Source organism: Cygnus olor, chromosome 19 (assembly GCF_009769625.2).
Source record: "Cygnus olor isolate bCygOlo1 chromosome 19, bCygOlo1.pri.v2, whole genome shotgun sequence".
Lineage (NCBI taxonomy): Eukaryota > Metazoa > Chordata > Aves > Anseriformes > Anatidae > Cygnus > Cygnus olor.
Window position 1 is genome coordinate 12149050 of NC_049187.1, and position 22451 is coordinate 12171500.

The 22451-nt window shown below is 45.3% G+C and overlaps 1 protein-coding gene across 31 annotated transcripts in view; it reads right to left on the bottom strand.

The window, feature by feature from the left end:
* Positions 1-17873, bottom strand: part of GARNL3 (GTPase activating Rap/RanGAP domain like 3) — a 57987-nt gene extending 40114 nt beyond the window's left edge. For 14 of the 31 annotated variants that reach the window (XM_040531461.1, XM_040531460.1, XM_040531452.1 and 11 more), the window contains exon 1: positions 6661-6843. In XM_040531461.1, the coding sequence (XP_040387395.1) occupies positions 6661-6716 (56 nt within the window). In that variant the 5' untranslated portion in view covers positions 6717-6843. Of the gene's footprint in view, positions 1-6660; positions 6857-13998; positions 14245-14338; positions 15423-16636 lie in introns of those variants that run through there. The other 17 variants (XM_040531442.1, XM_040531429.1, XM_040531448.1 and 14 more) reach the window with 5 other exon arrangements.
* Between the last annotated feature and the right edge of the window lie 4578 nt (positions 17874-22451).

Here is a 22451-nt window from a genome sequence, read left to right on the forward strand (position 1 = left end):
CCAAACTCACAGTTCACCACTATGTCAGCCTTAATGAAGATAACGCCTTTTTTTCACATTAAAATTAAATGACAGTAACCCACCAACCAGCAATAAAGGATTAAATTTTCTGAGAATGATAAGTACCGTTAAGTTGTAACATTACATCAGTACACAAAGAAATACTTGAATTTTAATTCAACACCCTCATACTTGGTTCTTGACTGTAAGAGATACTGTGACACTGGAACCCTGAAATATCTTGATTTTTAAACAGCTTTTCCATTTGGATTTGTACTTATAGGTACTCAGAATTTATTAAACATGATTCATAATTCTGAGTTCCGTTCATTTGGATTCCATGTCTTCAAACAAGGAACAGCAATACAAACAAGACGTATCTAACAAAACTTTAAAACTCACGAAAATAATTCAAGTGCTTGCTATCGATGTATAAGAAAGGGTAATAAGAGTAATAATAAGTAATAATAAGATTTACATAAATTACAAATGAGCCACAACAGGAGTCAGTTCCAGTGAGTAAGACTACTTCAGGATGCTACATATTAATGCGGCAGAGATAACAAAATCAATTGATAAAAAAAAGCTTCGAAAATAAAACACAAAAAGAGCATTCAGAGAACATCTTGGGTTGGAAAGGACATTTAAGATCATCCAGTTCCAACCGCCATGCAATGGGCAGGGATGTCACCCACTAGATCAAGTTGCCCAGGGCCTCATCCAACCTGGTCTTGAACTCCTCCAGGGATAAGGCATCCACAACTTCTCTGGGCAACCTGTTCCAGTGCTTCACCACCCTCCAAGTAAAGAATTTCCTCCTAACCTCTGATCTAAATCTCCCCTCTTTTAGTTTAAAGCCATTCCCCCTTGTCCTGTCATTATCTGACAAAGCAGAAAGTTGCTCTCCTTTTTTTTTTTTTTTTTTTTTAAGTCCCCTTTAAGTACAGAAAAGCTGCAAAAAGGTCACCCCAGAGCCTTCTCTTCTTTAGGCTCAACATCCCCAGCTCTCTCAGCCTTTTTTCACAGGAGAGGTGCTCCAGCCCTCTGATCAGCTTCGTGGCCCTCCTCTGGACTCACTGTAACAGGTCTACATCCTTCCCGTGCTGCGGGCCCCAGATATAGATGCAGTACTCCAAGTGGGGTCTCACAAGGGCAGAGTAGAGGGGGACAATCCCCTCCCGTAACCGGCTGGCCACTCCTCTGTTGATGCAGCCCAGGATGCAGTTGGCCTTCTGGCCTGCAAGCGCACACTGCTGGCTCATGTCAAACTTTTTGTCCACTAGAACTCCCAAGTCCTTCTCTGCAAGGCTGCTCTCAATGAGTTCTTATTCCAGTCTGTCCTCATGTCTGGGATTGCCCTGACCCAGGTGCAGCACTTTGCACTTAGACTTAGCTCATCCAGGTCCCTCTGGATGGCATCTCTTCCTTCTTTGGTATCAACTGCACCACTCGGCTTGGTGTCATTGCAAATTTGTCGAGGGTGTACTCGATCCTTCTGTCTATGTTGTTGATAAAGATAGTAAACAGTACCAGTCCCAGAACGGACCATTGAGGGACATCACTCATCAACAGACTCCACCTGGACATGGAGCCATTGACCACCACTCTCTGGGTGCGACCTTCAAGCCAATTCCTTATCCACTGAATGGTCCACCTTTCAAATCTATATCTCTCCAAGCTGAAGATCAGGATGTCATGTGGGACCGCGTCAGGCCTTACAGAAGTCCAGGCAGATGACATCAGTTGGTCTTCCCTTGTCAACTGATGCAGTCACTCCATCGTAGAAGGCCGCCAGATTGGTCAGGCATGATTCACGCTTGGTGAAGCCATGCTGGCTCCCTCAGATCAACTCTTTGTCTTGCACGTGCCTTGACATTGCTTCCAGAAGGATCTTTTCCAGGATCTTCCCAGGCACAGAAGTGAGGCTCACTGGTCTGTAGTTCCCCGAGTCCTCCTTCCTACCCTTTTTAAAAATGGGAGTGATGGTTCCTTTTCTCCAGTCACCAGGGGCTTCACCTGAATGCCAGGACTTTTCAAATATGATGGAAAGAGGCTTGTCAACTTCATCAGCCAGTTCACTCCAGACCCTGGGATGCATGTCATCAGGCCCCATAGACTTGTACTTGTTCAGTTTCATCAGGTGGTCTTGAACCTGCTCTTCGCTTACAGTGGGAGGGTCTTTGCTCCCTCAGCCATCACCCAGAGGTTCAGGGAAACAAGAGACATGGAAAGTCTGACTGGTAGCGAAGACTGAGGTGAAGTTGTTGAATACCTCAGCCTTCTCCACGTCTGTTGTTACCAGTTCTCACTTCTCATCCATCAGAGGGGGTACACTCTCCTTGGCCTTTCTTTTCTGACCAATATACCTACAGAATCCCCTCTTGTTATTTTTTGCATCCCTTGCCAAGCTCGGCTCTATCTGTACCTTGGCTTTCTTCATCCCATCCCTGTACATCTGGATAGCATGCCTGTACTCTTCCCAGGCCACATGTCCCTGCTTCCACTGACTGTGCATTTCCTTCTAGTACCTCAGTTTGACCAGCAGGTCCTTGCACAGCCATCCTGGTTTTCTGCCCTCCTTGTTCACTTTCTTACACAGGGGGATAGAGAGTTCTTGAGCTGTAAGAAAAACATCCTTAAAGAGTTGCCAGCTCTATTCAGCTACTTTATCCTTCCGGACAGCGTTCCAGGGGATCTAATCCACTAGGTCTTTAAATAGCTTGAAGTTCGCTCTTTAGAAGTTCAGGGTCCCGACTTTTCTCTTTGCCAGGCCCATATTCCTCAAGATCACAAGCTCAACCAGGGCATGGTCACTGCATCCCAGACTGCCTCCAATCCTAACCTCTTTATTGAGTTTGTCTGCACTGATAATCAGAAATTCAAAAAATAAACATTATATAACTAAGAAATGGTATACATATACAACACGAGTGCACTAATGTAACAAGGGTACAGGTTGTCAAGTTAAAGGAGGGCAAAATTGAAAGCGAAATTGAATATAAAAATGTAATGTATATATTCATGTATATGCCTATATGCCTGGCAACCCAGGTAAAGAGCCTGGGAAGTAACGTCCAAAATACGGAGACCAGATCAGACTACGCTTCAACAACAAATACTGCACTAACATTTCCCAACTAGAAAGTCACAACAAAACAAACTGAGGTGCAGAGTAAATTCAAATGTAATTTTTTTTTTTTCCAACATGGAATAGGTGACTGTCCTCCATATGGTCAGCCGCATGCAACACCGCTTCTAGCAATATTCTGGAGGCCAACTCCAAAAAACGGTTCACCATGAAGACTCCCTGATTTCCATGACAGAGTAGATGTCGAAGGAGACCAGCTGATATATAAACTTACATTTTACCTGCACTTGCAAATACAAAAAGCTCTTCATGGCTGGTGTGATTCTTTACTCCAGATTCTCACAAACAAACAAACAAAAAAAGAAAAACACTTAATCTAGACAATCCCAGTACAGTTATTTGATTTTTTTTAAAGCATTTCCATAATGACAAGCAATAAAATAGCTACCTTTAGGAGGCACTGTAAAGTACTGGGTACATCTCATGTTATATCAGTTTTGCTTGCCACAGAATGACAGGGAGCAGTGCTGCGTCAGAGTTCTGTCACTGCATGATAGACACAATGATAAGCAGAAAATAGCCAGCAGCAGTATACAAAAAACAATGAAGAGTTAGCACTGTTGCTTTCTGCAAGGACATCGGCAGAGGCTTTGCACCACTCATCATTGGATCTTGGTAAGAGTTACTGCAATACCACTGCCAACCTCCAATGCAACCCCATGATCACAGAGATGCATGTCAATACAGGTGAAAAAAAAAAGGAACTGATATGCATGCATGCCTTGTGAGGCATTCTAACCCAAATACCTAAGACCTAACCCTACTAAGGGTATAGAGACTCCCAGATGCAGTGAGAGTGGTGGGCATATTCATCAAATTATGCAGAGGAGAACCCCAAGAGCAAGTGCGTTTAATGGGAGAAAAAATCTATTTTCTCAGACCATGAGATACGGATGGAAAACACAGACAAGCTCAGAAAAAACAAAGAACAGCTTATACACCAAAAATGTTCATGCTCCTATCCCCTCCACAAACTATTGTCACATAATTTAGGAAAATACATTGTCCCACCACAAATTACACCTTTCAATATCAAAGACATTTCTCTGATACTTTTTCTTTCACTGAAGAATTTCTGCTGCTGAAGAAGGGTAAGAAACTAAGCATCAATAGTTTCAATTCATCAGTCCTACATATACTCACGATAATGAACAGAGATTATTTTTTCCACCCATAAAAAATGTAGAAATTAAAATTAATGTAGCACAACATTTTTGAAAATAGGCGTATAAACACAATCATGCACTCCATGTTCAAATGCATGTACAATATAAGCTGCAAACAGTAGAACAGAATAGTTCATTTGGAAGGGACCTACAAAGACCACCAAGTCCAACTGCCTGACCACTCCAGGGCTAACCAAAAGTTAAAGCATATTATTGAGGGCATTGTCCAAACGCCTCGAACACTGACAGGAATGGGGCATCAACCACCTCTCTAGGAAGCCTGTTCCAGTTTTTGATCGCCCTCAGGGTAAAGAATTTTTTCCTAACATCCAGTCTGAACCTCCCCGGCACAGCTTTGTGCTGTTGCCCCACATCCTGCCATCATTTATCAGGGAGCAGAGACAGGCACCTCTCTCTGCATGTTCCCTCCTCTGGGAGAGTCCCTTCCTCAGGAGAGCAATGAGATCGCCTCTGTCTTTTTTTCTCCAGACAAGACAAACCAAGTATCCGCAGCCTCTCCTCACAAGACAAGCTTTCCAGCCCTTTTACTAGTTTTGTTGCCCTCCTCTGGATGCATTCAAGTATCTTAATATTCTTTTTATATTGTGGAGCCCAGAACTGCACACAATATTCAAGATGAAGCCGCACCAATGCTAAATATAGTAGGAGCATCACTTCTTTTGACCAGCTGGCTATGCTGTGTTTAATGCATCCCAAAATGCAGTTTGCCCTCTTGGCTGCCAGGGCACACTGCTGACTCATGTTGAACCTGCTGTCGACCAGCACCCCCAGATCTCTTTCTGCTGAGCTGCTCTCCAGCCACTCATCTCCCATTCTGTACTTCTGATCAGCATTACTCCATTCCTGGTGCAGCATCTAGCTTTCACCTTTGTTGAATTTCATGCCATTGCTCCGATCTACCTAGATCCCTCTGCTTCTCGCCCTTTCAGAGTCAACAGCATCTCCCAGTTTAGTACTGTCAGCAAACTTGCTAAGTATGCATTCAACTCCTGCATCTAGACCATTGCTAAAAATGGTAAACAGATCTGTTACTGTAGTAACAGTTTACTCAACATACTTTTCTATGAATGGCAAATAAGCTCTTTAACAACCTGTGCAAACAAGACCGATTTTTTTCCCAAACAACTTCCAGACAGAATAGGATCAAAACATAAATAAAAAAGAACTCCCCACGCTCACCACTACATACATAAGTGCACGAGTCAGCAACAGTTTCCACTAGTGTTTTAGTATTAATAGTCTTGTCCTTCTGCATCCTGAATCGAACTACCCAAAATATACCTAACTTCCACACACTATCAGTCCTTTTGAAATCAGAATTATACATAAAAGCTTTTCTTTTTAATTTTCTTCACTGGATTACATCCTTCCTCAGTCCTGACCTGACCTACACTACAAAAACACTGGCGTTCCAGCTATGACAATTTAAAAAATAGTTTTCATGGTATTAAGATGAATTGCCAGCACTGAAATACTAATGTTAGTTTACCAGTGGCTCGTATCTGTTTAATAAGTTAGAATTTACTTTTATTGTAAAGTGTTTTAATACAGACAAGCCCTTATTCCAATGGAAAACAAACAAACAAACCAGTTTAAACCCATTTGTACACTAGCAGGATATATTCCATTTCCCTCACCCATTTGTTTGGGAACACAGGTTCCTACAAACTTCAACAGTCCTGAAAGTCAAATAGCAAAGCGAGTTTCCACATATCGGATAATCTAAACTTAAGCACGTGATTTCAGTATCCTGGTGTCACGTCAAAAGTTTTGTGGTTTAGGACTTTGACACGAGAGCAATTCACAAGGGAGAAGTGGGGGGGGGGGGGGGAACAGCGGCAGAAAGGGGTGAGCTTGCACACTGCACCTGTTTGATTACAAGGCCTGCACGCCTCTTCAGCTCTCCTATCTCCATACCATCTAGATCATTACTTGTCAGCCCTTTGACACATCGTAGCTGTTAATCTGTTTTCATTGAACAGGTAGGCACAGGTACAAACATGCTAAGCAGACGAGTAATCGCACAGTTACTTTCCCAGTGATACCTGCCTGCAGGAGCACGACGCTGAACAGGCTGAAAAATCCACCCCGAGGACACCACATCTGGCCCTGCTCACGCCAGCGGCGACGGCCCCTGAGGAAGGCGGCCGCAGCTCCGGGACTCACACCGCTCCGCCGCCCGGGGGCCGGCCCTGCACCGCCCCTCCGGCCCCCACACGCAGGGTCCCAGCCGGTGCAATTACGGCACCGTCCGACCGCCATCGACAGGGCAGGCCCGCGCCGCGCCCCACCCGAGATCAGCCCCCGCCTCCCTGGCTCCGGTACCGCTGAGTGAGGCCGAGGAGCCGACTGGAGACCGCCTCTGCGCTTCTCAGTTCCATGCGTGCGGAGGCCTCACCGCTCCTGCGTCGCTTCCGCGGTTCCGTCCCGCTCGGGAGAGACGACGAGAGCCCCCCTCACACATCCCGCTGCCCTGGCGCGCAGGCACGGCGCGCCAGCCGCTCAGGCGCCGCGCCGCCGCGAGGCACGCCGGGAGCTGTAGTCCCAAGAGCGAGCGGCCCGTTCTCCGCAGCCGGGAGCTGGCTACAGGAGGGGAACAAACGGGCCCTGCGGGTCGCCGGGCTCCTCCACAGACAGGGGCCTCCTGCGGCCCCTCCACACACAGACAGGGGCCGGGCTCGCGGCAGCACTCCGCGCGAACTCTGTCTTGGTAAACGCGGGACGTAGAGAAGCAGGCTCCTGTAGAGTCGTTTTCTCTGAGCTGGTTGCTATTTATTAGGAGCAAAACACCGAGGAAAACATTCTGCACAGCAATACTCTTTTGCCAGCTCACTGTCCGCTTCTGGTTTCTGCTGCATCCTAGAAGCCAGGCTTAATCTGGCTACTGTTATATCAGTAAAGGCACATAAAAAGGTCTTCTCAGCCTGCCTGGCTACAGCTCGAACACTTCAGAAGTGCAGTCATCTCACAGACTATTCTGTCATGTTCAAACACAACCAGCCATCAGGGCAAAACCTTACCGGGGACAGAATGGCAGCTCTATCCAGTATTACTTCATTCACAAAGTTGAAAATTCAGACAGCACACGGACAGAATCTTTGGTTTGCTAGCTGGCACCAGACCACTTCATTGCAATTGAGCCTTCAACAAGCCCTGCATGCCTTTAAAAGTCTAACACAAACCAAATGGGAAACACTTTCAAGTGTGTGAAGCTCTTCTCCCTGCTTTCTCCTTTAATGTAGATACATGCTATTGTTCTCTACCTTTCCAAGAGGTAAACATAGTTGATGCTTATCACCTTCACATCACGAATCTAAGCATGACAACGTGACATAAAGTACTTTGACCATGTGAAGACTTACTTTAAAACTTTTCAGTAGGAGTTGAAACCAGTATTAAAATCAACCATTATGACTAAAGATGAAACAGTTCTTTGCTAGAGTAACAACTTGTATCTCAAGTAGTTTAACTTGCATGGCTGTACTCCGTTTACACCAACTCCTTCAATAATTTCAATGGCTTGCATGTTTTGTAATAAACTTAAGTGCACTACTGTCTATTATGAAATACCACAGCCATCCAGGTAGTAAACTGTAATGAATTATTACATGATGTAATTGTGTGTATATTCTTAGCTTCCTTTACAACCATTACCATGAAATTGCAACTTCAGGTAATATACTAAAACTTTACTTTGAGGTTTGATTTTAATGAAAAGCTACCCTAGTGTTAAGAAATTCAATTTCCAGAATTCATATTGTTCTGAGTCTCTCTGCTTACTGTGTCAGCCACCAGAAAATTAATTTGGATCTTCCACAAGCAAAGTTTATAACATTTTGACACCTGAGGATAGCTTCATAATACAAGCTTCTGGCAGCAATGCTGTCTAAGTAAGTCTGCATCCTCCACCAGTAACTTACTCTTCCTTCTATGTCACAGCATTACCCCTCACTATTAATTCTGATAATGTGTGTTTAAGGAGCCACACTACCAGCTGCTCAATAAAAGGGGGAGGAAGGGGGAAGAAGGGGGAGGAAGCCTTCCAAAAAAGGCAGAGAGACTCTTTTGTTATCCAAGGAATTAATGGAACACAGTTGGACTGTGAGTTTAACGGTAGATTAATACGAGCAAACTGCGAGCAAGAATAAAGTGATAAAATGCAATTGGAACCCAGCTTGCCTTTATTCTGAACCTCACATCATCATGTAGGACCACCTACAAGTTACATGTCCAACAGCTGCTCAGTTTGGCAGATGGCTCCTCAGGTCCAAATAAAAAATAAAATAAAATTGCATCCACACATCCATCTCCTCACACAAAACTGGCTGTTATTACTAGAGAAGCATGTATCAGTGCCAAGGTAGTTTTCAACCTATGAAAGTCAATGTAGAAAGGGCAAACTGCAGGCAGTTGATGGCTGCATCTAAGTCTGGAACATGATGCTCAGTGAATAAAATTTAAATATACTTACATACTTTTTATTTTCTTTGTTTTGATCCCCAATGCTAAAACAGAGCAAGAATTCCATGCATGGAGCACTCTTGGAGTAACATCTCTTCATGCTTTCTCCTGCACACTTTTTTCCTCATATATGTAATTATAACATGTCATAATTCTTTCAGATAGACATAATGCTATCAAATTTAAATCAGTAACATTTAATAATTTGGAGAGTAATCTCCCCTCACTATCTATACTATTGTGATTTTACTCAATATTAAATGTATAAACATGACAGCAGCACCCTGACAAATCTTCAAAGCTAACAGGAGACAGAAATCTGCACCTTACCAACTACAACTTTCTTTTAAAAACGTGAATCTAAAACTTATGTCTACAGGCAAGAAACTACAAGATAACTGGTTAAGTACTGCAAACAAGTCTTTATACTAGTTAACTGTAAAAGTTGCTTTTGTTATTAAAGGATTACCCCCCATGCATTGAAAAGATCTTCCAGTTTTGAACATCAATGGAAATAATTGATATTAGTCTTGTAACGTTAAACATTGTAAAGAATAATTCACTTGTTTGCAGACTATGTGTATAGAGTCCACTACATCGTAACTTCAATATCAAAACACAAATCCAACTACTTACCACAAACAAGTTTATTGCAAACCTAAATTAATATATTCCACATGCCAGCCGAAAGTAATTTTCACCTAATAAAACAGGAAACTTAAGACTGACTGCCTGTATACTGAGAAACACCCTAATAGACAAGAATAGGCATACCCAGTAAAACAGCTTCAAGGGATCTTCCATGTTAGAGAAGCAAAAATATTTACTGGAGAAAAACAAACAAACAAACAACAACAAACTATTACCCCTCCTCAGCATTTTGTATTAAACCACAATATTCGTTCTCTATGAATACCTGGACTGCTTTAGAAGCTTGCCGTAAGTGAAGCTTCATTTCTCTTGCTCCTTCAGAAGAACCTACTTCTATGGAAGTAATGAAACAGAAAGAACCTACTACTTAATGTATTTAATTTTCACTTTGACGCAGTTGTCATTTACCCTATCCCTCTTCCCTTCTAAGCACTAGGACTAAAACAGAGTAAAAAAGAACACATGCATGCATTCAAATGTAAGTATTTGCTTTGTAGTGCCCCACTGTCATCCTGAAAAAGTAATACCAAAACACGACCACCTCTCTTTCAAACAGAAAAGAAACAACACCTACTTTTGCACAGACCTTAGAAACTACAACAATGCTGAAGATTCTCACTTCAGTTTTTCAGACTGAGCTTTTTCCTCAATCAACTCCTTCCTAAGAAGGTCTTCTGAAATGAAAAGCCTGAATAAGTTCTGGGCCTGTTACACCACACTGAAGTCCAAAAGCATGTCAAAATTTCAGCCAGAGTGGAATGCAAACACAGACCCTCTGCATGAGAACGATCAGCACATCAGATTTCTGTAGCATGCTATCATTTCAATGCTGTAATAAATCTTAAACATGATAAAAACAACATTCTTTGCACAAAGGGCTTCCTCCCTTACAACACGCTGTCAGTAATTCTTTTCCTACTTTTTAAACAATAAGCACACAGAGGTGGAACTAGGAAAGGTTACTTGGATGCTGCCTAATAAGATGTGGGATTCCTATTGGCAGCTTACAGCAACGATAGATGCTTCTTATTCTGTTGCAGGATGCAGCATGTCTCTGCAGTAACAGGCTGGCAGAGACACAAAGAACTGCTTTTGCTTTATTCGTAATTGCTGCTGACTGTTTGCCAAGTTCCTCCCTATACTCCCTCAAAAAGAAATATTTATACACACATAAATGGATTTTCTAAGCACATGTAGTGATAAACAGAGAGAGAATATTTTAAAACAGGGCAGACAAATGAGCCCACAATGTATGATTTAAAGAAGACCCACAATGTATGATTTAAAGAAGAAAGTCTGAGAAATAGAATTATGGGCATATTAGGAAAAAGAAGTGATTTACTTTTCTTCAGGTTTATTACCATGCCATATAAAGTATAAATCAAAATGACCCCCTACTTTTTCTGTTTAATTTCCAGAGTTACATCTCCTTTAATCTGCTTCTGCCTTTATAACAGCATTCCATTTTGTATGATTTATATAACGACAAATGAAGGGCTTAATTCACCAGACTTGTGGTATCTGTACTGTCAGCAATTTCAAATAGTGCTATACTTCTCTTAAAACACTGTACTGGTTCTGGCTGGGATGGAGTTAACTTTCCCTGCAGCAGCCCATACAGTGCTGTGCTCTGCATTTGTAGCTAGAACAGAATTGGTATCACACCAGTGTGGTGTCTACTGCTGAGCAACACCGGCACAGCATCAGGACTCCCTCTAACCCCCCAAGAGCCAGCAGGCTGCAGGTGGGCAAGAGGTGGGGCGGGAACATCACCAGGGCAGCTGACCTAAACCAACCAAAGGTATATTCCATGCCATATGATGTCACAGTCAGTAATAAAAGGTGGAAAAAGGAAGGAGAGGGGAGAGGTAGGCTCTCGTGAAAATGTCTGTCCTCCCGAACAACAATGCTAGGCACATTGAGGCCCTGCTTCAAGGACGTGGTGGTCAAACATTGCTCATTGGCGGGAAGTAGAGAGCTATTTTTTTCCTCTGTGCTTCCACACAGCCTTTTCTTTTTCTTTTTTTTTTTTTCCCCTTCCCCCTTTTCCTTTACTCTTTAGTTAAATTATTTAATTAATAATAATTTCCCCTTAATAATTATTTTTCCTTTAATTAAATTATCCTTATCTCAACCCATGAGCTGTTTTTTTTTTTTCCTTTTCTTCTTCCCCCTCCTAAGGAGAGGAGGGGGAGTGAGAGCACAGTTGTGGTGGAGTTCAGCTGCCTAGCAAGGTAAAACCACCACAAACACAGTCTTCATTACTTTTGTTATAGCCATGTGAAACAAATCTTACTCTTTAACCAACTTCAGGACAGACGAGATCCTCACCATTTTGCAGACACAGAAAATACTTTGGAAGTGATTGCAGACTCTTAGATAGGAATACAGCTGGTACATCTCAACCTGACAAGTAATGATACTAGCAGGATTTCAAAACAACTCTATCAGTCCATTTTATCTCCTTGGCTTTCCACAAAGAGCATAAATATGCTTTTAGTGACACCTTTAAAGGATGAACGTTCCCTTTATAACCACACCACTTAGTAACTCTCTGCTGGTGATGCACCTCACATCTTCTGAAGCAAGCAGAACAAAATACTTACATAACATAAAGGGATCCAGGAAGAGAACTGATGTTCCATTTCCTTTTATTAGATGAAATCAAAACCACTCATCTTTTCCACAATCAAATTGCTACGAAGACATCTAGAAGGAAAGTTCTAAAAAGCGGGCTAAGCCACAAATACTGAAGTTTTAGTGTTTTATTTATTTATTTTTAAATGTTTGGAAAATAAATAATGAGGTCTTGAAAACTCTGGGATAGAGTAAGGTGGCTCAAATCATAATTAAGTCCACATCACCAGCATTTTCTATGTCATCCATTTTGAACCTTCAAATGCAGTTAGCCAACTAGGAACAGCAGTCATAATGACAGGTAGAAATCAGACCACTTGGATCTTGACCAGAAGGTTTGCATTAGCTTCCAGCCATAAACATTCCTAGTGCACAGCCAAACTTTACTCACTATTACTACTTCCAAGCTTGCCACTTCACACTGTCTATTCAATGGACCTGTGCAGACCTGAAGTGGCAGAAGTTGACCTGGGCAAGTTTGAGATTCTACACTCTTCTATAATCCCTGTCTCTGAAGGCTCACCCAGCATGCGTGCAAACCAACCATATAACATGAGAGTCAAAGAACTTCAGTTAAGCTCCTGAACTAGCTATATCTCCAAACTTATATATCTATATATGCATATATATATCCTTTTATATATATATATATATGTATATGTATATGTATATACGTGCATACATGGCAACGGATCCAGAGGAGCAGACTCATCTGCTTCCTTGTACCCTGCTGTATGTTGATCATTTATGAGATTGTAAAGTTATCACATAATTTCAGCTGCCTACAGAGAGTTTTCTGTGGAGAGTATTCAGTATGCCTGCAAGTAGCAGAAACCAGCCAGTTCCAAGTTAGCCAAGGAGACATGAAAGTTTTGCTGCTCCTGATTCAAGACACCCTTCACACTATTAAATTAAAATACTGGGCATGCATGGCAACATCCCTGAAAGCAATGGAATTTATAAGGAAGCTAGACAGCATCATACTGAACACTGAGGAAAAGCCAGTCATCACAGTTTGTGGAGAGAGCAATAAGAGAGAACGGATAAAATACTAATACTACAGGCGCACTTAAAATACTTAGAAGTAAAGAACCAGAAGAACCACAATAACATTCTCTAAAGCATATATGGCACCACACTTGACACCAAACAGGCAGGCAGAATCTCAGCAGGAAATGGAGAATTTGGTATTCTAGACCAAAAAGTTCTAGAAAAAAAAAAAAGGAGGGGGTGTCTTGCAATTACACAGCTGGTGCAAAGAATGATGAAAATCCAAACGAAACCCAGTTAATCTGACAAATCCCAAAACAGAACATGAGCTGTTAAAAAAAAAAAAAGTACAACTGATGAAAATTTTTAAACAGGCTAATGCACAAAATGTGTAACTTGTAGGGGAAAAAAAGGCCATTACGCTGTATTTTCTTCTGGGAAAAAATGGTATCTTACATAGGTCTAACTAAGGTAAGTATCTTCTAAATTCTACTGAAAACTTTTCAAGATTGACTCAACTCTAGCTATTTTTGCAGATAGCTGGTAAAGCCGGATGTTTCTCTCTCTCTATATATAAATTATTCTCAGTAATTAAAATGTTTTAAGTACTTCAGCAAAGCAGAGGATAAAGAAAAAAATAAAAGTTTTAAAGAAAACAAGACAACACTTCCTTTTAAAAACATTCTAAATTTCCCACATGAAAAATTCATCTATACATTTCTAGAGACAGTTTTGAATGATATGTAAAGCAAAATAAAAGGACAAGAATTTCTTTTCCTATAGGCAAGACATTCTTATGCCTCTGAGAATATGTGTGTGCCTACCTATACATGTACAAAGACATAAATACCATTGAATACACGTATAGAACCCATATCAAAGAAAACATTGCCTTATCAAGGGCCGGCAGGTTCACCCACAGACCTCATTCGGATGAGCTCTTCACAGATCTTCTGTTTCTCGGTTTATTTTAGACAGATCTCTGAAGGCGTTTTGTCTGTTTTCCCATGTTTCAGAGTCGCCACCAAGCCGGGCAGGCCACTGCCGAACAACGGAGAGAACGTGCGGCTCGCCCGCCCCTCTCAGGCTGGCGGTGCCAGCACCGGCCGGCGCCGCTGCCCTCGGAAAGCCCGACTGCAGGGCCCGGCACCGCCGCGCCCGGGGCCCGCCCACCGCCCGCGCTGCCGGAGCGGCGGCGCTTCCCGGCACCACCCCGCCGGCCGAGAGCCCGCAGTTCTCGGACGCTCCCGAGCCAGGTAGTTACCAGAGAACTCTCAGAGGCGCCGGCCACCAGCAGCAGCTGGAGGTGAAGCTGTCCGGCGCACCTGAGAAGGGCATCAGGACGCTTCCCGCCGCGGCGCCCCCGCGCTCCCCTCGGTTTCGGATCTGCCCTGCTAACGCAGACCAGGCGAGCGCACGGGGGCGGAGGCCGCCGGCGAGGGTTGCGCTGCGGCCCGGCGCCGCGGCAGCCCGTGTCCCCTCCGCCGCGCGCCATGGCGCAGGCCGCGGAGCCCGGGTCCTAGAGCCCGCGGGTCCACGGCGCGGGCCGCAGAGAGGGCGCCGGCGTTGTTTACTAGGCAGCTCGAGCGAGGGCCGCGGAGCCCTGCTTCGGTCATTGTCCAGGCCAGGGTCAGTGCCTCAGTAGCTGAGTCCCTGCAGTGTCTCTTGTTTTTAAGAGACCGTCGTTCTCATCCTGTTTTGGCTGGACACAGCTTTATGAGCGGTCTGAAGGTGACCACAAATTTTGCATGCTGTGGCAGTGTTCTCTTTGAAGGAAGGACTAGGGCTGCACTTAATGCAGAAGCATTAGTGGAGAAGGAGTGAGAGACAGCTGGGGACAGACAGCTGCGGTGGGCTGTCTTCCTGGCTCTCGGATGAGAGGCACTTTTCTGATGACGGTATGCTGAACACAGTGCTCAGGCACTGTGACAGCTGGTTGCTTCACTTTCCTTCTGCCTGTGATGAGTGAGAGGGTGGTTAAGGTAGGGGACTGCTTGTTCCTCCTGTGTTGGGTGTGTGCATTGTCATGCCAAGTAGGGGAGACACTTAGCATTGCAGTCTCACAGTGCCACAGTTTCTGAGGACTGTCATCAACAGAGGGCTGGAGTTAGCTGGGCACCTAAGTGAAACTGTCAGACCTTCAGGGCTACTTGACATCCTGGTAATGAAACAGAGCCAGAGAAGGTGACCAAAGTAGCATAGAGTCAGCCTTAATTGTGGCAACCACAGACTAGGGCATAGTTCTGGGGGGTTGTGCCTGGCCATTTGTTAACTGTTCAGTCTTTTGCAGATGCTGAGGTGTACCCTAACAGTTGAAGGAGTGTCACAGCTGGGAGCTTTGCAGAGACCTGGGGCCAACAAATTATTGTCAGGGATTTAAAGTTTGTGGATGATGTTAGATTGTAAACCCTGATGCCTGATCGGTAAATGAGTAAACTATAAACCCAGACAAATACTGAGTCCCACCCAATAAATTAATAAACTATAACCCCGGAGTAAGAAACCCTCAACTACGACCACTGTAAACGATAATTGAAAGACACTGAACCCTCAGTTTTAAGAAATACAAGCACATATGAGGAGGAAAACTATAGTGCTACCGAGCTCTCTTCTGTGACCCGATAACCAAAATTCCATACTGCCAGGCCAAGCATGTCTGTCCTGTCCTCTTTTTTTTTCTCTCTCTCTGTATGTCCTGCTCCCTGTGCCATTCTTTCTCTATTCTTCTTTCCTTCTTCCTGTCCTTTTTGTCTCTTTCCCTCTGTCCTGCTCACTGTCCCTGGTTTGTTTTTCTATAGGCTACTGTCCCTGTCTTTCTTCCCACTCATTTCTTGTTCTCTTGATTCCTCTGTCCCAATCTGTGTCCCTGTTTCTCTTTGATTCTCTGCCCTTTCTCCTTGCTCTCTATTCCTTCTTATGTCCTGTTCCCTGTTCCCGTTTTGCTCTTCATACCTCTGTCCTGCTCCCTGTCCCTGTTTTTTCTTCCTCCGTCTGTCCTGCCACCCATCACTGTTTTTCCTCCTCCATTCCTTGTGGGGTAAAGTTGGCATTCCAGAAGAGAAAGAGAACTCCGTGCAGCCAGCACCTGGGGAGCAGCCTCTCCCTCCCCGCCAGCAGGATGGGAGAGCCTCAGGCCGGCCCCGAGGGGCTCCATGGAGGCCACAGACCTCAACATGCCAACAGGGGCTTCCCGGGAGGCAAAGGCCAAGAGCCGTGACACACCCCGACGACAGGGGGTCACGCTGGCCGGGCCAACGGCAGGCAGAAAGCCGCTGGGGCCGCAGGAGCGGGGAAACAGACCGCCCCTGCTTACAGGGAGGCCTCGGGGTCTGGCGAGCTCCATCTACCCCTTGGGTGCGGAGATGCTGCCTCTTGCCCTGCCTACAGGGGGGCCACACTCTCTGGGCAGCCAGAGGAGCAATGGGCCAAAAGGCCAAAAAGAGCGCAAAGACCCAGCCCTGCTTACAGGGAGGGCACCCAGCACAAACCAGCCATGCTCTCCCATGACCACAGCCCCGGTGACAGGGGGTTCCCTTTGCCCTGGCTGCCTTTCTCTTGCCACCTCATCAGTCCTCCGCTCCTCTCGCCTCACAGCTCCACACCAGGACTCTTCTTTCTTCCTCCTCCACCATCGGATGCTGCAAAAAGGAAGGATGACGCCGTGAGACAGGACAAGAGCCAGCTCCTGTGGCTGAAGGATATGGGGATGCCCGCTGCGTCCATTTGTCCTCTCGTTACCGCAGTTTTTCCCTGCAAAAATGCTTAGTTTGTCCCTTTCAAGGTACCTCAGATTTTAACCCATAATTGTAATTTTATGTCCTCTAATGTTACTGTAGATTTTCCCTCACAAAATGCTTCACTTGTCCCCTTCAACTTACCTCAGATTTTAATCCATAAATGTAGTTTTATATCCTCTTATGTTACCACAGATTTTCCCTCACAAAATGCTCCATTTGTCCCCTTCTAGGTACCCCCAATTTAACCATAAATGTATTTGTAGTTTTATATCCTCTAATGTTACCACAGGTTTTCCCTGCAAAAATGATAATTCTCCCCTGTAGGTTTCATTAGATTCCACCCCCTAACGGTGTCATTCTCTGCCCTCTGAAGTTACCTCAGATTTTATCCCCAAGATATAATTTTATATCCCAAATGTTACCGCAGAATTTCCCTCACAAAATGCTCCATTTGTCCCCTTCAAGTTATCTCAGATTTTAATCCATAAATGTAGTTTCTTATCCTCTAATGCTATCACAGAATTTCCCTCACAAAACAGTAAATTTCCGCCTAGGTTTCATTAGATTCTCTCCCCGCCCCAGCGTCATTCTTCATGCTCCTCAATTCCTGGGACAGGGAAAGCCCCTGGCGAGGGGGCGGAACCGCGGGGCGGGGTAGCAGGTCAGAAAGCTCGGGGCTGGCTCCAGGGCGTCCACAGGGTCAGGTGGCTGTGAGCACCCTGCCCTGCAGCATGCCGGGAGTTGTGGCCTTTGGGCTCCGGGCTTCCGGTCGGCCAAGTTGCTTTCTGGGGCACGCCGGGAAATGTAGTTTCACGTTGCCACTCAGCTTCCAAGCCCGGAGTGGCACGTGGGCAGTTTGGAACGGCAGTTCCTTCCTCCGCATCAGTGAAGCGGGGTACCTTTTCTTGCCGTTTTCGTGCGGTGTTCCGCCTGGTTCCCGCTGCTTCCCTTTACGAGCAGACGGTTTTGGAAGCCGTGCCTGCAGTTCTGCTTCCGCGCATGAGAGGAGAAGGCTGAGTCGGCACGGGCGCCGGGGCGGTGTCGGGTGTCACCTGCTGGCCGAACAGCGGTACTGCAGGCGGAGAGGCGTCACAGCGGCGACTCGCTCTCTGCTCCCACCTGCTGGACAAAAATCGGTATTGCAGACGGAGATGTGCAGCACATGCGCAGTAGCGTCACGTGGCACTCTGCTCCCACCTGCTGGTGAAGAATCGGTACTGCAGGAGGAGAGGCTTTGCGCATGCGCCGTAGCTGTGGCCAGGCCTCCTGCCCCGCAGAATGACGGGAGTTGTGGTCTTTAGGCTCCGGTGCTCCGACCTTCCGGTCGGCCATGTTGGTTTCTGGGGCATGTCGGGAAATGTAGTTTTCCGTTACTGCTCGGCTTCCAGACCAGGAGCGGCACGTTGCTCAGGGCAGTTATTTCCTCCCCTCGACAGTGTGGTGTGCATTTTTTTCTGCTGTTTTCATGTCTAACTTTCCGCGAGGATCCCACTGCTTCCGTTAACGATAAAACGGTTTGTGAAGCCGTGCCTGCCGCAGTGGCGACTCGCTCTCTGCTCCCACCTGCTGGAGAAAAATAAGTACTGCAGGCGGACATGCGCAGCGCATGCGGAGTAGTGGCGCGTTGCACTCTTCTCCCTCCTGCTGGCGAAGAGTTGGTACTGCAGGCAGAGATGTACCGCGCATGCGCTGTAGCTGTGGCCAGGCGTCGTGCCCTGCAGCATGCCGGGAGTAGTGGTCTTTGGGCTCCGGGCTTCCTGTCGGCCATGTTGGTTCCCGGGGCATGCCGGAAAAAGTAGTTTTGCCTTGCCGTTCGGCTTCCATGCCAAGAGCAGCACGTTGCTCAGGATAGTTATTTCCTCTCCGAGAGCGTGGGGTGCATTTTTCTGCCGTTTTCACGTGTGACTTTCCACGTTTCCCCACTGTTTCCACTTGTTGTGGTTTAAACTGGCCAGCAGCTAAGCACCACACAGCTGTTCCGCTCACCCTCCCCCCTCCTTTCTGGGATGGGGGAGAGAACAGGAAAATAAAGCCTGTGGGTTGAGATGGAGACAGTTTATTTAGGCAGAGAATAATAATAATAATAATAATAATGATAATGATAATGATAATAGTACAACTAATAATAACGTGTACGAAACAAGCGATGCCAATGCAATTGCTCACCACCCCGCTGACCGATGCCCAGCCTGTCCCCGAGCAGGTGTCGCTCACACGCTGTAATGGCACATTGCTCTCTCATCCCACCTTCTGGCAATGGGGTTTAAGTTGGGTGCAGCAGCGGGCCAGTATCCTGTGTCCTGTTTTGACCTATCAGCACAGCCTTATGTTTTTTTCAGATATCCTACTCAAGTGTGTGATTTCTCCTCTGAGTAATGTTATTACGTTGAGAGTGAATGAGTGTGTGCGTCCATGTGTAGTCTGTTACACTCCTAGATTATTTTTGCCTACGTAAAGAAAGGTTTAAGCTAATTTCAGTTGAATAGTTTCAGTACTTGCTTGGTCACATTGTCCTTTCAATACTGAAAGCTGAAGCAAAAGCATGGGAATTGTTGCCTCTAGAACAGCCCAGTTCTCTTTGTTGTGCTCTGCACACTGTTGACCTAAGCCAGCCAAAAAACAGGGCTGCTGCTCCTCCTTTTCTCTTCATCCCTTCTGTGCTTTGCCCCTCCTCTTTCCCAGGTGATTGGGGCGGGGTGCCAGGCAGGGCCAATGGTATATGAGCCACAGGCATCCCACCAGAGTTCATTTTGCCTAAGCTGCTTTTTTGGGGGTAAGTGCTTGTTTTTTTCCTCAGTCAGTTACAGGTTTTTTTTTTTTTTTTCTTTTTTAGTGTGGGTCAGAGTCTGTGTGCTGATGTGTTTCCACACTGAGAGAGGTAAGCACATCTTTTTGAGGTAACAACTAGTAGGATCATTTAAAGTAAAACAATCTATATAGTAGTAGGTGCATTTATTGCCTATAGCTCTTCTTCAGGTGAGTAATTTTTATGGCGTCTATGGTTAGAAAGATGACAGTACTTTGTGTTTGCTTTGTAATTCTAGGCCCCGTTTGATTTTTGCACAATTACAGGGCTTACTGTGAATGTGGCCTTATGTCTTCACCTGTTCTGTCAAATATTATCAAAGATATAACCTGGATGGTGAAATGATGGAGCAGGGTTTAGGGTCAATGTATCATCTAAGATCTCTGTGCAAGTATATATCTGAAAACAGCAGCAGTAAGCACATAAGGAGTAATCTTTTTCAGTCTTAGCAGTAGTTTGTTATAATTCCGGAACTTTTGCCTGCTGTTTTGCTGGCTGTTGAGTCTTTAGACCTTGTAGCCTTCTAGATTTTAAGTGCTTAGAATTCAGTTAATAAGTGGATATTTAGGAGAGGTTGCTGGCCAGCTTGTTTCTGGGACATGGTGGGGTATACTTCTGTTTTTGGGTTATGTTTTAATCTCTAGATATATCAAACTACTTGAGTAACTCTCCAGAGGACTCAAAAGAGCTTCAGTACACACCGTGAGGGGCTTGACCTCATAGGCGTGGTAATACCAAAGACTGAGCAGGGTCATAGCAGAGTACCTTTTTCACCTATAAGGTTAAGTCTGTGATTACCCCTGCCCGGGCTGCTGTGTGTGCATGGCTTTCGTGCATTTGTGGATCTGTGTTTTTTTTTTTTTTTTTTTTTTTTTTGGGGGGGGTCCGGTATTTGTGTTTGAGTCATTTGGGCAGTCTTGGCAAGCACCGCATGACAGTAGCGTGCATCTCCTGCCACATTCCTGAGGTACACCGGATGTCACAGTTCCAGTTCCTGAGGTGCTGGAGATGCTCAGAGTGCAGGAGGAGCAGGGAGTGTGATGAATCTCTTTGGGATATCTCTTTGGGACATTAGGTGAGCAAAGCAGTGGTGCTGGCTGGGGGACATGGTGGCTCTGGGCTTGGCTGTTGGGGTAGGGGAGGAAAGAAGGGGAGAGGATATATGCTGTCTTGTGGATTTTCGGTTAGGGTTAGTGTTACAGGTGGATGGATACATGGATACAATTAGGGTTGGAAGGAGAGAAGGTGCAGAGTCCTGTTGTGTATGGGGTTGCATAAAGGCTCCCCAAGGGAGTTCAGGTGTACCCAAAGGCTTCCGTTGGGAGCACTTTTTGATGGGAGAAGGTGGTGCCGTACGTGTTTCCTAGGGTCCTAATTAGGGTTAGGTGGGTTAGGGTTACCCGTTAGGGTTACCCGTTAGGGTTAGGTTTAGGACTAGCTATTAGGGTTAAGTATTAAGGTTAGAGTTATGTTCGTGTTAGGTTTAGGGTTAGGGTTAGTGTTTGGCGTTAGGGTTTACGGTTACGTGTAGGGTTGGGTTGGGGTTAGGGATAGGATAGGGTAGGGTAGAGATAGGGTTAGGGGTAGTGGTAGGTTTTAGTGTTAGGTTTACAGTTAGGGTTAGTTTTTTTGGGGTTAGTGCTAGGGGTTAGGGTTAGGATTAGAGTTTTTTTTATGTTAGGGTTAGGGTTAGGGTTAGGTTAGAGATAGGGTTTGGGTTAGGGTTTAGCTTTAAGGTTGTTTTTTTTTGTTTTGGGTTAGGGTTACGGTTAGGGTTTTTTATTTTTTTGGGGTTAGGGTTAGGGTTTAGGGTTAGGGTTTAGGGTTAGGGTTAGGGTTAGGGTTAGGGTTAGGGTTAGGCTTTAGGGTTAGGATTTTTAGGCCTAGGTTTATGCCTAGTGTTAGGCCTAGGCCTAGGGTTAGACCTACGGTTAGGATTTAGACGTAGGTTTAGGCCGGCCTAGGTCTAGGCCTAGGCCTAGGTTTACAGGGAGGGATAGGGTTACGGTTAGGGTTAGGATTAGGGTTTAGCGTTAGGGTTAGGGTTAGGGTTATGGTTTAGGGTTAGGATTAGGGTTAGGGTTAGGGTTACGTTTAGGGTTAGGGTTAGGGTTAGGGTTATAGTTAGGGTTAGGGTTAGGGTTTGGGTTAGGGTTAGGGTTTAGGGTTTAAGGATAGGATTTTTAGGCCTAGGTTTATGCCTAGTGTTAGGCCTAGGCCTAGGCATAGTCCTACATTTAGGCCTGGACTTATGTTTAGGCCTCGGCCTAGGCCTAGGCCTAGGCCTAGGGTTAGGTTTAGGGTTAGGGTTAGGGTTAGGGTTAGGGTTTAGGGTTAGATTTTTAGGCCTAGGTTTATGCCTAGTGTTAGGCCTAGGCCTAGGCATAGTCCTACGTATTGCCTAGACGAAGGTTTAGGCCTAGGCCTAGGCCTAGACCTAGGGTTAGGGTTAGGGTTAGGGTTAGGGTTACGGTTACGGTTAGGGTTAGGGTTAGGGTTAGGGTTAGGGTTTAGGGTTAGGATTTTAGGCCTAGGTGTAAGCCTAGTGTTAGGCCTAGGCCTAGGGTTAGAACTACGGTTAGGACTAGACGTAGGTTTAGGCCTAAGCTTAGCCTAGGCCTAGGGTTAGGGTTAGGGTTAGGGTTAGGGTTAGAGTTAGGGTTTAGGGTTTATGGTTAGGATTTTTAGGCCTAGGTTTATGCTAGTGTTAGGCCTAGGCCTAGGCATAGTCCTACGTTTAGGCCTAGACGTAGGTATAGGCCTAGGCCTTGGCCTAGGCCTAGGGTTAGGGTTAGGGTTAGGGTTAGGGTTTAGGGTTTAGGGTTAGGATTTTA